The sequence below is a fragment of the Halichoerus grypus genome, chromosome 12 (genome assembly GCF_964656455.1).
Source record: "Halichoerus grypus chromosome 12, mHalGry1.hap1.1, whole genome shotgun sequence".
NCBI lineage: Eukaryota > Metazoa > Chordata > Mammalia > Carnivora > Phocidae > Halichoerus > Halichoerus grypus.
In genome coordinates, this window is record NC_135723.1 from 57,920,504 (window position 1) to 57,937,504 (window position 17,001).

Sequence of the window (17,001 nt, forward strand, 5' to 3'; positions counted from 1 at the left end):
CCCCAACTTGAATCTAGAGCACTGCATCTACTGTCTTCATGTCACCACTTGCTTCATGGGTACATTGAGAGCTCCAAGATTATTGCCGCCTAATGAGCTGCATTTTTAACCTTTTAATTAACAAAATATTAAGAAACAAATCCAGAGTAGGTAGGGTATGAGGAAGTGGATATATTCAAATACCATTGAGCCTTTTTGGAGGGCTCTTTGGCATACCCCATGAAAGAAGGTTTTTGTTTTGTTTTGTTTAAGATTTTTATTTGAGAGAAAGAGCATGAGCAGCAGGGAGGGGCAGGCAGAGGGACAAGCAGACTCGACCTGGGACTCGATCGCAGGACTCTGGGATCATGACCTGAACCCAAGGCAGATGCTTAACCGACTGAGCCACCCAGGCACCTCCCCATGAAAGAAGTTGAAAACAACGTCAGCATAATTTTTTTAAAAAGTTAAAAAATACAAACTGGTGCGGGCAGAATTCAAGAAGAAATCTTTGAGACTTTCCAGTAGGGAGTTCTGTTACATAAAGTTTCCCAATTCTTTTTTTTTTCAAAACCAGCACAGCAATGATACTAAGACCTAAAAAAATACATACATCAGAGAAATCTAAGAATCACTCTTACGCATATTCACGCAGAATACTAAATAAAATATTAGCAAGGCATACCAAAAATGTAGATGCAAGAAGCATTTTTACTGTTTATATTAATTACCCATTGTTGACTAACAAATTGTTGCAAATTTAATGGCTTAATACAACAAGGATTTATTATCCCACAGTATCTGTGGGTTAGAAATTCTGTAGCAGCTTGCCTGGGTGGTTCTCATTCAGGGATTCATGAGATTGCAACCAGGGTGTTGGTTGTGTTTATCTGAAGGCACGATGAAGCTGGAGGATCCACTTCCAAGATGGATCTGTGTTGGCTGTTAGCAGGAAGCCTCAGTTCTTTGTCAAGTAGGCCTTTCTGCGGAGGGCTTGATCTTACAACACAAGCAATGGCTTTTGCTGGAACAAGTGATAGTGAGCAAGGAAGAAGCCAGGGCTGTAACCATCACTTCCACCTGACTTGTTGGGAACAGTTCACTAGGTTTTTAGCCCCCACTCAAGGGGAGGGGAATTAAGTTTTACATCTTGAAGAAAAGAGTCAAATAATTTGTGGACATATTTTAAAATCCTTTTAATATTCAGTATCCACTTCTACTTTTTAAAAATACCCGTCAAAAATAAGGATAGGTCTTCCCACTACTAAATCCTCAAATACAATCTGGCATCCACTTCCTACTCCTTATCTTGAAATAAAGGCTTTAACTTGTTTCTGCATCAGCCCTGCCCCCTGTACTGTGGGGTCCATCCTCTATTGCCTTCTGGAGGACCTTGCTTTACTGTTACCCTTTCTCCTACGTCATTCCCTTACAAACGTACTCTAGTTTCTCTCATCTTCAAAACAAAACACTACTCTGCCCCATGTCTTCACTCATTTCATAGCCAACGTTCCTGAACAGTTGTCAGTATGCTCTTTCTAGTTTGTCAGCTCCCATTTACTCTTCTACACAGTATCACTGGCTTCTACCCTAAATTGATTTTTTGAAGGCCACCAACAACTAACTTTTTCTTTCTTTCTTTTCTTTCTTTCTTTCTTTCCTCTTTTTCTTTCAGATTTTATTTATTTGACAGAGCACAAGCAGGGGGAGCAGCAGAGGGAGATGGAGAAGCAGGCTTCCCCCGCTGAGCCCGATGTGGGACTCGATCCCAGGACCCTGGGATCATGACCTGAGCCGAAGGCAGACGCTTACCCAACTGAAGACTTTTCTGTCCTTACCTTTTGTAACCTCCAAGCAGCATTCAACACCAGCAACCACTCCATCCTTCTCGAAACACTTTCAGATTCTGAGACATTGCTGTCCTCTGGCTTCCCCCTGGACCTCACTTCCTGTCCTCTTCAGAGTCTTGGCTGGCTCCTCTGCCTGACCGCAGAATGTTGTGGTTCCTGGGGACCCCGTGCTGAGCCCCTTCCCCTTGCTTTGTACTGTCTTGCTGGAATCCTGTGGGGTTTTGTTGTTGATGTGTTCCCAGTTTATACCTCCAATTCAAACATTCACTCTAAATTCCAGATTCTCATCTCACCAGTGTAATGGACATTTCTACTTGACTTTTCACATCTCAAATTTAACATATCCACAATGGAAGAACTCACTGTTTCCCCTGTTCTCTCCATAACTGTCTGCCAAGTTATTCAAGCCAGAAATCTAGGAGTCATCCTTCATTCTTCTCTTTACTTTATCTCCCATTTCCTGTTTGTCAGCAAGCCCTGTGTATTCTTTCTCCACAGTACATGGATTCTTCCACTTCTCTTTCCATTACCACCACTCTCTTCCAGATTCTCCTGTACTCTCCCTTAACTTACTGCAGCAGCCCCCTCACTGGTGTCCCCACTTCTACTCTTGAATTTCTACAGACAGGATGGGAGGAGGGGAGTAAAAATGATCCTGTGCTGTTAACAATAAGAAAAAGACTAACGCCTCAATAAAAAAAATGGGCAAAGGCTACAAACAGTTCACAGAAAAGGAAATACAAATGCTTTAAAGCTTGTGAAAAATGTTCAACCTCACTCAATAGGAGAAAGTAAAATTACAATGAGATACCAATTTTCATCTATCAAATTGGCAGTTTATCCACTGTGGGTAGGAATTTGAATTACCACAAACATTTTTGAAGGGCTGTTGGGTAGAATCCATCAAATAAAAAATGCACATATCTGTTGATCCAGCATAAATTTTAGAAATTTATTCTACTTGCACATGTATGCAAAGAATACATGGATGAGACGTTTTAATATTGTCAGAAAGAAATATTGGAAACAAGTAAATGTCATTAAGAAACTAAGGAAATATGGTAACAGGCACATGAGTATACTGTTTGGAGGTTATCTGTGCCTTCAGTGCATTCCTCTCTTCACACAGCTCTTTGTTTCTTCAGATCTCAGCTCAAGTATCACCTCTCCTCAGAGCCCTTCCGTGGCCATGCTCTAAAGGAGATCTCCTCTTTCTTTCATTTGCCATCGCTTGCAGTTATTTTGTTAGTTCACTTGTATTTCTGGCTCCCTCCCTTTAAATGGAAACTCTGAAGGGACGAACTGAATGTATTTTTTCACTGTTGTATTCCCAGCATCTAGTGTAGTGTTTGGCACTCAGTATGTATTAATTGAGTGACTAAAAAAATTGTTGAATCTCAAAGTTCATGTGTTATCCTTATTGATGAACCATTAAAGCATTCCCATTAAGGTCATGAGCAGGATGAGAATGTCAGGTATGATTATCTGATTTAAAGGTGTATTTGGTCTTCATCCCCCTTTCTGGCCCACAGCTCCCAAAACTGTTGGTTTCCTAAAAGTTAAGAGCAGTGGGAGCATCTTTTGCTATATACTATTTGGTCTTTTGTCTTCAGTTCTTAAAATATCTCCAGAGCCATAAAGGTAAAAGGAGTGTCTTGTTATTTATAACAAGCCCCTTGCAACCACTCTTGATTTATGTTAATGAGGTGACTTTTGGAAAGTCCCTAAAGGTGGGGTGCCAGGGGAATCAGCCAGATGATTAGACGGTTGGAACTTTCAGCTCCTACCTCTCAGACCTCTGGGGAAGCAAGAGCAACTGGAGATTGAGTTGATGATTTATTCAGTCATGCCTACATGATGAAGCCTCCATAAAAACCCTGAGGGATAGGGTTCAGAGACCTTCCAAGCTGGCGAACACGTGGAGGTACTGCAAGAGTGGCATGCCCTGCGTGTGGAACCTCTGTGCCCCTTCCCACATAACTTGCTCTGTGTACCTGGTTGTTCCTGAGTTACCGTCTTCTATAATAAAACAGTCACCTAGTAAATAAGGTATTTTCTTGAGATCTGTGAGCCACTCTAGCAAATTAAACCCAAGGGAGGGGGTCGTGGGAACCCCCAATTTATAGCCAGTTGCTCTGAAGCACAGGTGATAACCTGGACTTGCAGTTGGCATCTGAAGGGAGGTGAGTGGGCAGTCTTGTGATACTAAGCCCTTAACCTGTGGGATCTGACGCAATCTTCAGGTAGGTAGTGTCAGAATTAAGTTATAGGACGCCCAGCTGTGTTGCAGAATTGCTCGGTGTGTGGAAACACACACATCTAGTGTCGAATGAAGTAGTGTTGTAGTAAGAGTATCAAGGGTAGACACACCAGTAGTGTTTTCTTTGAATCAGGTATCACCATTATTATTGAATATTATTCTGAAAGCATAACCAAAGCAATTAGGCAAGAAAATGAAATCTGAAATTTTAATGTCGGAAGAGGTGAAAATAATAAAGCAATTGATAGGACTACTGTACACTTTGGGGAGAAAATACAGATTAACAGAAGATTTAATGGAAGAATAATTCTGGGTCAACCTTTTGCTATTGCTTTGACCAAAGTGATTTTGCCATGTATGGATTTTTAGGGCAACTCATTAGTGAGATATAATTTCAAACTTTTAAAAAAGTTGCAAGAATAGTATATATCCTTTACTCAGAGTTACCTGTTTTGCATTTTGCCCCATCTGACTTCTCTTATTTTGTAATTATAGCTAGCTATCCATCTATACATAATTCTTTTTGTTGGGAAACATGTAAGAGTGAATTGAAGCCATTTTGTCCCTCAATATCCAAATACTTAAGTGCATATTTATCAAAATCATCAAAATCAGGAAACTAACGTAAATCTAAGACTATTACATAATCTGTCCATATTCACATTTTATCTATTGTCCCAGAAATGTCCTATATAATACTTTTTCCTCCTGGATCAGCATCGAACCCAGGATCACACATTATGTGCCAAGTCTCTCAGTCACTTTATTTATTTATATATTTATTTGAGAGGGAGAGAGAGAAGCAGACTCTCCGCTGAGCAGAGAACCTGACATGGGGCTCAATCCCAGGGCCCTGGGATCATGACCTGAGCCGAAGGCAGATGCTTAACCAACTTAGCCAACCAGGCACCCTGCTCAGTCACTTTTAATCTGGAAAAGTTCCTCAGCCTTGGATTTCTTCACCTAGATTTTGGAAAAGCATCAATCAGTTCTTTTGTAAAATGGCCCCATTTTTAATTTATTTTTGATGTTGCCTCGTGACTGAGTTGAGATTATGAATTCTGGGCAGGAATAAGAGGCACATGATGATGGTGGTTTATTTCTGTTTGTGATGATGGATTTTACCACTAGATTGAGGTGGTGTTCGCCATATTTCTCCTGTAGTGTCACTATTTAAATATGTTTCTCATCAAACTTTACTCCCTAGGGCGCCTGGGTGGCTCAGTTGGTTAAGCGACTGCCTTCGGCTCAGGTCATGATCCTGGAGTCCCGGGATCGAGTCCCGCATCGGGCTCCCTGCTCAGCAGGGAGTCTGCTTCTCCCTCTCCCGCTCCCCCGTCTTGTGCTCTCTCTCTCTCAAATAAGTAATCTTCAAAAAAAAAAAAGAAAGAAAAAAACTTTACTCCCTAGTTTTAGCATCCATTGATGATTTTCTAACCCCATCATTCTCCTTCTGTATTAGTTGCATTCTACTGTAAGAAATTTTTTCCCTCATTTACTTGTTTATATTCAAATGGACTCGTTGATTATTCTATTTAACTCATTTTGTTTAATGGGTTATTATTATAAGGTATGATTTTTAACCCAATTTCTGCTTCTTGTAAAGTGAGTAGTGTTCATACAGAATTTCTCTACATTCAGTTGGTCTCTTCCAGAGCATTTAGGCAGGCCGTTACCAAACTCTCAATGTTTTCCCCACAAAAAAAAAAAAAAAAGCCTTCCCAGACTAGTTTGCTTGGTTTCCTCATGGGCTTTATCCAGGCCTGTATTAGCTACCTGTTCCCTCTGTTTTCATTTGTGTAACATGACATAACCTAGTCTCATTTTTGCAAGTTCATGTGTTGTATTAGCTCACATACTACACATTAATGAAAGGTACCTTGCTTCATGGCTCTAAAATAGATCATGCAATTTAGAGTTTAGAAGCTCCTGTGCCCACTGACAGCAAATTTATAAACAAAGTTAGCTGCCTCAGGATTCCAGAATTTTGGATTTGATTATCTTGAGGCTTAACAAAAGAAACCTTGCCTTGGCAAAAGATAGACATTGAAAGACTGATGACCAGTCACTTCTTCCTTTCCCCAAATTTAGATAGGAATCAGAATTGTAATTGCAGGAAAGAGCAAGACAATGGCAGCTCACCCATTTTAAGTGAATCCCTACCAAAAGTCTTCAGATGCTGTGTCTGGGAGTTCATCTATTCAACAAGTATACCTAGTAAGCGTCTACCATGTGGCAGGTTCTGGGGTAGGCAGCGTGCATGCAGGAACTAAACAGAGCCTCTACCCTCAAGAAACTAGCATTCTAGCGGGATAGATGACAAATACATTCAGCTGGTGCTAAATGCTATGAAAAAAGCAAGGGACATATTGATGGGAGAGATGCCCCTTTTTTTTTTTAATAAAAGTAAGATGGTAATATTTGAAGAGAGACATAAAGCTTCAAAATGATGGGGCTGGGGCTGTGAACAGAGCAAGAGCCCTACAAGCAAAAGGAACAGCAAACACAAGCTGAAAGATGGGAGAGTGCCTGGTGTGCCTGAGGCTGAGCCGAAGAATCATCCAAAGAGTAGTTGGTGAGGTAGGGTAATAGAGAAGGTACCTGGATGCCAGGTAAAAAACCGGTTTCCAAGAGGAGGGAGTAAGGAAGGGGGGAAGTGTTGCTGATGGGTCTGATAAGGTGAGTGTGGAGAACTGTCAACTTGGGAAGACCCTGTTGAGATGTTTCAAAATTCCCACTGGAGTAGGTTCAAGAGATAATGCACAGCGTCCAGATGACTCTTTGGAGGATTATGCTCTAAAAGGACCAGAAAAATGGAATGGGATCTAGAGAGTAATATGGGACATCAAGGGAGAGATTTTTAAAGATGAGAGGTGTTTTAGGTTAGTAGACTGGTGGGAGTATCCAGACAAGGAACACTGGATGCAGAAGAGGATAGTGTAGCAGCAACAACATCCTTGAGCACAAGAGCAGGGTTGTGCACAGAGAGACTGGCTGAGGAAGGAACAAGACCAACACCGCATCAGGTTAAGTACAGTGAATAGAGAAGCAAGTAAAACCAAGCGGGCCGCTAGCACGTCAGTTTCCTTTTTCTGCTCGTTTTGATTTATCTCACTTCTGGCATCTGTAGATTTTACATTTCTTTGACTTCATGTGTTTTTATGTGCTTGTTTTTTTTTTAATTAGCATTTCTCTGCTTTAGAGTGTGGGGGTGGTGCTGCTGTCCTTGAGTTTAGTCCAGTGTGCTATGCTGTTGAAAGAGAAAAATTAAAAATAGATCTTTTGAAAGAGTTTGAGAGGCCTTGATGTTATGTTAGGGGGGAAAAACTGCGCTTTTAATATAATTAAAAGTATCAGTATACACAGTGTATGTTAATGATTAATTCTTAATGGTCAACTCCAGTTAAATTAAAAAGTAGGACACTTCTGGGTAGGTAAGCATAGTTTAAAATATCTATGGAGATGCTAGTCTCTAAAGCTTTGTTAACTTCTATTTTTTCAAAATAAAAATATACTTTTCCTGACTTTAAAAGAAATAACATTTGTTGTAAAATATTCAAACAGTACAGAAATGTATAATTTTTCTCCCACACTTCCCCAACCTTATTCCACCTTTCAGAGAGAACCACAATACCTTGCAATAATACTTTTCCAGACTCTTCTGTATATATTTGCTGTTTGCTTCCAGCTTAGCTGTTTGATCTATTTTCAACAGAAAACTAAGTAAATAAACTGCCTGTTGGCAAAACTGATGTCTAAATCTCATCAAATTTGTAAGTATTTTAAACTCCAGGGCTTTATAAATGCATATAATTTAAATTATGCAGATTACAACAGCCTGTGTCTCAGTGAGTTCTTGGGCCTTGTTTCAGAATTAAAAAGTTTAATACTGAAATATGCAATGCCAGTCTTAGCTTTTGGACTTGTGGTTTTTATATCACTGAGCAGTAAGTATAATGCAGTTTTAAAGGTTGACTTATTTGATGAAATATGGATTTCTGCTTAGCACATTTTTGGGTACTTTTATAGGAGAATGAAGTACTGAGAGAGAGGCACGAAGCTGTGGATCACAGCTCCCAGAATGTGGAAAATGAGCAAAGAGTATCAGCCCAAGAAAAATCACTACTGCAGAAGAATGAGGATGAAAGTAAAATAGCAGATAAACCTGACTGGGAGGCAGAAAAGACCACTGAATCTAGAAATGAGGTAAGCGTTATCATAGTAGCTCAGCCTTACCATTTTCGCTGTAAGGTAGATTTTTTAATTTTTTTAAGATTTTATTAGAACGAGTACACAGGAGTGGTGGGGAGGGGCAGGGGGAGAGGGACGTGCAGACTCCGGTGAGCAGGGAGTCAATAATGACGACCTTGAGGGACTAGATCCCAGGATCCTAGGATCCCGGGATCATAACCTGAGCCTAAGGCAGATGCTTAACCGACTGAGCCACCCACGTGCCCCCTGTAAGGTAGATTTTATGGCTTTGACAATATGTGTTGGTAATGAATCTTCCATTAAGTGCCCTACTATAAGCAAATCAGATATATGAAAATACGTATTTTTTATAGTTGTGGAAGTGGTTGATTTACAAAGGAATCAGCCCATAGACTTCGTTATCTCTGGTTAAACTCAAGATTGTGTGTGTGTGTGGGAGGGTGTATTTATACACACACCCCCTTCCAGGAAGCTGCTAGCAGGTTTTGTGTTTGCCATGGCAAGGGATAAAGAGGTGACTGGCACAGTAAACCCAGGAATCCCCAACCAGCCCTCTGCAGAGGCACCCAAGCTGGCTAGGTCTGGGATAGTGAGGCAGAATAACTTGAAGGCAAATCCACCCCTCAAAACCAGCTAGGTCTTGGGCTCAAACCCTCAGTCTCCCGAGAGGTAGGCCATTCTGAACTCAGGAGCCCACTTTGTACTTCTGGCCAGGTCCAGAGGGACAGCCCCCTTGGCTACTCTAACCATACCCTTTGGCTATAAGATGCATTATTATAGAAAGATGAATTCCAGAGGCCAAGCTGAGAGATGGATTCTTCCTGCAGCCTGTACTCCCTTCCTTCTACTCTGTTTTTTACTCAGCCCTCGGACATCCCAGTCCACTCCAAAGACAGGCCTGGAGGTTCCACAGACCCTTAACCCACTTGGCACTTCCACGGTGCACCCTTGCAGGTCTTGCCCTGATGGCTCTCTCAGCCAGTGACTTGCCCCAGATGGGGAACCATGTGTTTAAATTTAACACAAAGTTTTAGGAAAAATTCTAAGAATCTGACTTTAAAAAGAGACTGACCATTTCTTGGCAATCTAAATTACCATTAAGGGGGCACCTGGGTGGCTCAGCTGGTTAAGCATCTGCCTTAGGCTCAGGTCATGATCCCAGGGTCCTAGGATCAGGTCCCACATGGAGCTCCTTGCTCAGCGGAGAGCCTGCTTCTCTCCCTCTGCCTGCCACTCCCCCTGCTTGTGCTGTGTCTAATAAATAAAATCTTTAAAAAAAAAAATCACAACGTATGGAATGTCTCGTGGATTAACTGAAAGAATGGCTTAGTTGTCCATTTTTGTGCAAGAGCTAATGTCTCAAAAAAATTCTTTATAATTTAAGTGTAGTAGAAAGAAGAACTCTGTCACATGGACTTCAGATGTTAAGGCCCTCAACTAGAAAGCATGTAACACATCTGATGAGATTCTGAAGAGAAGTAAGGGTTTTCCTTCTTTAAGAGGTGAGGGCATGTTTAAGGGAAACATCAAAGAATAAGGAAACTCTCAAGGACCAATAGCGACATGAAGCCATTATCCCCATCAGGGCAGAAGGGAATCTGGGAAGAAAGAGTGCTCAGTTGTCTCTAAGGCACATCTGTCCCTCCCATCTCAGATCTGTGTCTCCTGTGGACCCAGTCAGGGGCCTGGCTCAGTAGGAGTTAGCTCCTCAGTTTGCCATCTCCAGGGGCACTGAAGAAGGGAACAAAGGTTTAATGAAACATATGTAACTAGCCTGAAGGATCAGTCCATAACTCACTTAAAGCAGAATGGGCTTCATACCCTTACCTCTGTTCTAAATATTAAGGCTTTCCTTTCTGCAAAGTTTTATTTACCCACAATTTAGGATTTTCACAGGAATCCAGATTTGTGCTGATACTCCTGTATACTCCTGATACTCACACACTTGTGACCATCTGCAAATTTTGTTCAATCGTTGGGCCAGAACTAATGTCTCAAGTTTGGGATCATTAATGGATGTAGAACACTTTCGAAATTTAAGAAATTAAAAATCATTTTGAATTAACAGTCATGTTAGCAAGTAAGTCTCCAGCCCACTAAGAATGTATATACGATTTGCTAGTAAATGAAGAAATCTTACCCACCAGTTCAACTTAGATGGTCCTATAGCATCCATAGACACAGAAAGCCTTGTATTTGTTGTACTATGGGCCTTGAAAACATGGTATTTGGTGGAAAGGGAAACCAAGTATACACTTAGAACAAGTCTAACTGGTCTGAATCCTCAAAAAAGGAAACCCTGAAGTACAAAGCTAGGGGAGGGGAGTCAGGAATGTGAGCTTCCTAAAATGTAAAGATAAAACCCCTGATAGACCAAAACCAGAAATCCTGGATAAAAATTTTTAAGTGCATAGTAGAACTCGAAAGCAAGAAAGGGAACTCTGTAGATACTAGAAGCAAAGAGGCTACTCAAATCCAGAATTTTTTTTTTAAAGATTTCATTCATTTATTTGACAAAGAGCGACAGCGACAGAGGGAACACAAGCAAGGGGAGTGGGAGAGGGAGAAGCAGGCTTCCCGCCAAGCAGAGAGCCCGATGTGGGGCTCGATCCCAGGACCCTGGGATCATGACCTGAGCCGAAGGCAGATGCTTAATGACTGAGCCACCCAGGTGCCCCTCAAATCCAGAATTTAAAAGATAATCAGACACCAAAACTGAAGAAGCCCTAATGAAAAATTGGATACAGATGTCATGACAGAGACTGGGGTTGAATAGATGAGGAACGAGGTCTCAAGCCCATACCTGGGGGTACCTAAATTCCCCACTTAAAGCTCAGAATTTATAAAGACTCTTCAGGAGACGGGACTAGCACAATCCTAGCCACCACCTAGGGAGACAAGAGCAAGGAAGCAGTCTGTCCATCCTTAGAGATCAGAACCCCAAATGAGCCCAACGTTTTAGAGTCTGAATCCACACTACCATTACTATCAGGAATCCTGAGCCAAGAAAGCAAGGTCTACAAAATGATACAAGAACTGGTTGATCCTTGCAGAGAAAAAATTGTTTTTATAGTTAGCGGGTAACCCTTGGTATATAGGATTCCTACAGAAACAGTTACCAACAAAGATGAGCTCACCCTTAAATATAAAAATTAAGACAGAATGAGAAAATTTATTTCTAATAGGAGTCCCAGAAAAGACTAGAAAGTGTGAAGGTGAAGCAGTCTTCAGAGTGTTTATGGCAAAGTATTTTGAAGATTAAAGTGATTTTAGGACTCAGATTAAAGGAGTACAGAGTCCCAAGCAGAATAAATAAAAACAAATTAAGTCCAATACATCAAAGTGAAATAGGACAACAAAGGCTACAAAGAAAAAAACCTTTAAAATTACTGGGGAAAAAAAATTGGCTATAAAATGACAGACTGACATCAGTAGCAATACATGCCTTAGTGCAAAGCACAAAGGGAAAACATTAAACTTGATCATCTCACCAAATCACTGTTTAAGCATGAAAGCAAAATAACTCCAGGTTATAAAAAGTGAGTTCTCTAAAAAGAGCTGTCAAAGGAGTTATTTCAATAAGAAACAAACCTGAAGGCTGGGATAAAGCAATAATGAGTGAAGTTGGCAAAACATTTTGGTAAATCTAAGTATGTATTTGACTTGTAAAAATTACATAATGTTGTAACCAATTTGGAGGGTTATTAGCCATGGTAAAAATAAGGTGGAACGAAGAATACTAGCCAAAAATATGAAAGATGGTTAGGGCAAGAATGGGGGGGGGGGGGGAATACTGAAAGAGGAATTTAAAAATTCCAAAATAGGGATAAAAAATCCAGAATGGAGAAAAGACCTGGTTATCAAGATTAAGCCTAAAGCCCCAAGCAACCTCCTCTGCCTTTTAATTTAATGGTGCACCTTACATTTTTTTCTAGAGATCTCTAAATGGGACAGAAACAGCTTTCTCTCTGGAAGACTTATTTCAGATGCTTTCATCACAGCCTGAAAATTCACTGGAGGTAACTGGAACCTTGGTTTTTATCTTTGTAGGAAAATGTGCACTGATCGTGAATATGTTTAACCTCTTTAATGGGATGACACAGTTTATGACATAGAGTAATAGTTCTGTAACAGTACTGCATTATATAAGTGCACAGATTTAGGATTACTTTTTATAGAACTACTTCAATTTTAGAGAATTAACCAAATATGTATACTGTTCCTCCTCCTAAATGATCACAAGGATATAGTTAAATTTAGGATTCACTGAATCAAAACGACAGTAAATAAGGGCGCCTGGGTGGCTCAGTCGGCTAAGCCTCTGCCTTTGGCTCTGGTCACGATCCCAAGGTCCTGGAATCGAGCCCCGCATCAGGCTCCCTGAGCCTGCTTCTCCCTCTCCTTCTGTCCCTCCTCCCCTGTTCGTGCTGTTGATAAATGAAAAACAAAACAACAGTAAACATTTGACAAACTAAGGCATAATTTTTCTGGTAGCATTTATGTCTTGACCATACTCTTACTATGCTGGTCTGATTTACTTTAAAAAACAAAAAAAAACCCCCGAAAACCAGAATACCCACCCACCTTGCCCAGAGACTTCAATGTGGATTTAAAGCTTAACAGCTAGGTTGATTGTTTGTATCTATAAAGCAATATTAGAATTAATAGCAAGACCAACTTTTATATTAACTGAATCAAACTTTCTGAATTTCCAGTATACACAAAAAAATCTTTCCCCAAATACGGCATCATTCAGATTTGGGCTCACATTGCATATTGTATTTGTCTAGGTTTAGTAAGTGATTGATTCATAGGTAACCATATAGAGGAACTGACAAAAGAGGAGAGTGCGCTCTATTGTTACTAGAACTGCTACTGAAATAAGGTGTATTTAAAATGCTTTTTTTCCCTTCTCAGGGCATCTCCCTTGGAAATATTTTTCCAGGAAGTATCAATGATGGCATGAATTCTTCAACACATAACGTAAACTTTAGCCAAGCTATAAGTCACGATGTGAATCTCCATGAGGCCATGTTGCTGTGTCCTGACAATACATTTAGAAGAGAACCAGTAGCAAGGACTTCACAACCACAAGAACCATTTCTGCAGTTAAATTCTCATACTACCAATCCTGAACAGACCCTTCCTGGAACTAATCTGACAGGATTTCTTCCCCTTGTTGGCAATCAGATGAGGAATCTAACAAGTCAAGATCTTCTACATGACCTCGATATAAACATATTTGATGAGATAAATTTAATGTCTTTGGCCACAGAAGGTTTTGATCCAATGGAAGTGTCTCAGCTTTTTGAAGAACCAGATTCAGATTCTGGGCTTTCCTTAAATTCAAGCCACAATAGTACCTCTGTCACCAAGTCTAATTCCTCTCGGTCTGTGTGTGAAGGTGCTACAGGTTGTAGTAGTGACCTTGAACCTCTTTCCCACCATGACTTGGAAGGAGCTGTAGGAGGGTACTACCCAGAGCCCAGTAAGCTTTGTCACATGGACCATAGGAGTGATACTGGTTTTCATGGGGACCTTGCATTTCAACACATTTATCATAACCACACTTACCACCTACAGCCAAGTGCTCTAGATTCCACTTCTAGATCTTTTTCATGGCATGGGAAGTCAGAGAAAGTAAGTAAGTACCTCAATGACACAGACAGAAACTTAAGCCGTGATGAGCGGCGTGCTAAGGCTCTGCATATCCCTTTTTCTGTAGATGAAATTGTCCGTATGCCCGTTGATTCTTTCAACAACATGCTAAGCAGGCACTACCTGACAGATTTACAAGTGTCACTCATCCGTGATATCAGAAGAAGAGGGAAAAATAAAGTTGCTGCTCAAAACTGTCGTAAACGCAAACTGGACATAATTCTGAATCTTGAAGATGATTTATGTAACTTGCAAGCCAAGAAAGAAATCCTTAAGAGAGAAAGAGCCCAGTATAACAAAGCTATTAACACAATGAGACAAAAACTGCATGATCTTTATCATGATATTTTTAGTAGGTTAAGAGATGATGATGGTAGGCCAGTCAATCCAAACCAGTATGTTCTACAGTGCAGCCAAGATGGAAGTGTTTTGATTGTACCTAAGGAACTGGTGAGCTCAGGCCACAAAAAGGAAAACCGTAAGGGAAAAAGAAAGTGAGGAAACTGAAGACAGATTCCATTAAGATGTATAAGGTATCAAACGGATACATGGCCACAAACCATTGAAACTGCTTCAAAAGTTTGGCTCCAGTATCTTTTACTACTGCTACTTGAATCACTCAGGGCTACATTTTGAAGCTTTTGGACAAATTTGTGGTTAGTTTTGGGGAAGCCACAACTTTTCATGAAGCCGACTGCATTATATGCAGGACTCCTAACAGGACAGTCCAGTCACTTGGTTACCATTTCTGCCCCCGCCCCCAGTAAGATGGTCACTTCAAAGAGCAAACACTGGATGTAAATTTTAAGCATTTTGGTTTTTGTGACTTGAAATGCAACATAATGTAGCTTTTAGCTTTAAGTATTTTAGCACTGAATATATGGAGTCTTACAAAAACTATTTTATCTTTCAATGAATACTTAAATTACAACTTTCTGTGCAAATTTTATATTTGAATTTATAAAAATTTCTTATATAGAAATTCTAACCATATTTATCTTGCATCTTTTTCTCCACAAAACCCACATTCAGCTATACAGGTGATACACGCAGCCAACAGGGCAGCACAGTGTGGGTTTTAGTATTGCACAAAAATCGATCAGACTTAGGCCAGTCACACCTTCAAACTTACCCAACTTCTAAACCAAGGTGCCAAGGAACAAAATTGGGGCTTCAAAACATTAGACATTGTCTAAGGACAAAGACCTTCACACAGGTTTATGCCTCTTGTAAGTAGACACAGCTACTTGCATATAGAGAAATAGAACTACCTAGCAAGTTCAGCCAGCCTGTAGAAATGCCTGCACATCTGTAACGTGGACCTCTCCCCCAAAAGGCCTCAACATAACTTAATGTGAAAACGTTCCAAGCAACACAAGCCAACAGTAGGGGAAAGGGGAAGTCAGTAGAGTATGGGCTTTACAACCAAATAAAACCTGGAATAATTGGAACCACATGAAAGACTCTTAAATGCTTAAAAAAGGCAAAAACAGAGTAAGTGAATTTGAAAATGAACTAAATGAAAGCTCAATGAGCTTATTGCAACAGCAACCTGGATAATTTTCTGAAATGTTCAAGGTTTGGCAACATTAAAATTAGTAGTCAGTGTTGTCATAATGATCTACCAAAGGATATCACAGGAGTACCACCTTGGTTTAGAGAAATGCAGTGGTTTCAGAGTCTAGATTTTTAACGCTTTTAAACTGAACCTAGGTAGGTTATTTCAAGACTAGACTTTCAACAAAATGCTTTTAGACAGTTACTCTAGTCAGTTTTGTAGTGCCCAGAAATTACTTCAGATCTACAATTTAAACTTCCACAGTACTACCTACCTACAAGTAGCCTTATCCACCCAATTGTTAACACTTGTGACGGTGCATTATCCTCAAATCCCTGAAAATATCAAGCACCACAATGGAAGTATACACCAAAGGATCAAACATGGATAAATAGGGACCTAAGAACAGGGACTTAAAATTTTGACATTCACAGTAACCAAAGCTTAAAATAGTTTGAATCTGGGAAGGTATTTGGTGCATTGTGACCAAAGGTAAATGCACCAAACTTCCAAAGAAAAATCTGGCCTCGAAGCATGTAAACCTCAGCTGCTTACTCTCTCATACCAGTTTCGGCAGTGGAAATCCCACTGCCAAGATTTTAGTCTAAATGCCCTTGCACATTAGGAATGTAATGGACACCCGAAGGATGACTGAAACGTTCTACTAGCTAGTGGTCTTAAAATGTAGTTTTTCCTGGAGTTCAGAAAGGTTACAGAAAAGGAGAAATCTGATCTATTCAGCTTCAGATTGTAGAAACTGACCATGTTCAGAATCTCAGAAACTTCTCACTGAAGCTGTATGCACTTTGCTTGGTAGAACTTGAACCAAACTGCTCACTTAGCTGTGTAAGACAAGGTTATGCAGTCCAGACTGTTGTTACTGAGAAGCTTTATCAAAACAAGGTTTCAAGGGAGGGGCATGTGTCCTCATACCCCCAGTGTGTTCCCAACTATTTGGTATAGGGTTTACAAATGCAAATTTCAAGGGGATCAGTAAGACTTAAGACAGCTGAGATCAGTAATCCTTACTCTTAGGCAACTAATTAACCCTTAGCTGCTTTTACATTTTCTGGTGGGTACCCCCCCCCCCCACTCCTGCATCTGCAGCGGAAAGGCCCAAATTTACATCCCAGTTTGAATTGGTCCCAACAGGAAACTAGTCTTACTTTCTTTACCTATGGAAAATAACTGTTAATCCTGCAGTCATTCCTCCAATTATAAAGTTAAAGAAATCTGGTTGGTCAGCCAGATTCTCAGCATCTCATTTGTCCTTTTCCGAATAAAGCCTTCAAATTTCACAAGTAACCATCAACAGGTATCCATGTTGAACCACCTTACAGGTGAAATTAGATTTTCAAGTTGTGTATGATCTCCATGCAACATGTACTAAATAATGTCTGGATATTTGGATCCCTCTAAAGGCTGGCTTCAGTTCAGCAAGGACTTTTGGAATATAGCAGTCAGAAAACCCAATTTGCACACAT

At 40.4% G+C, this 17,001-nt stretch overlaps 1 protein-coding gene across 1 annotated transcript in view; it reads left to right on the top strand.

Moving 5' to 3' along the window:
- The window catches only part of NFE2L3 (NFE2 like bZIP transcription factor 3), a 28,656-nt gene extending 13,709 nt beyond the window's left edge, over window positions 1–14,947 (top strand). The window contains exons 2-4 of the mRNA XM_036082215.2: window positions 8,119–8,295; window positions 12,237–12,320; window positions 13,219–14,947. Of these exons, the coding sequence (XP_035938108.2) occupies window positions 8,119–8,295; window positions 12,237–12,320; window positions 13,219–14,457 (1,500 nt within the window). The 3' untranslated portion in view covers window positions 14,458–14,947. The remainder of the gene's footprint in view (window positions 1–8,118; window positions 8,296–12,236; window positions 12,321–13,218) is intronic.
- Window positions 14,948–17,001: the final 2,054 nt, after the last annotated feature.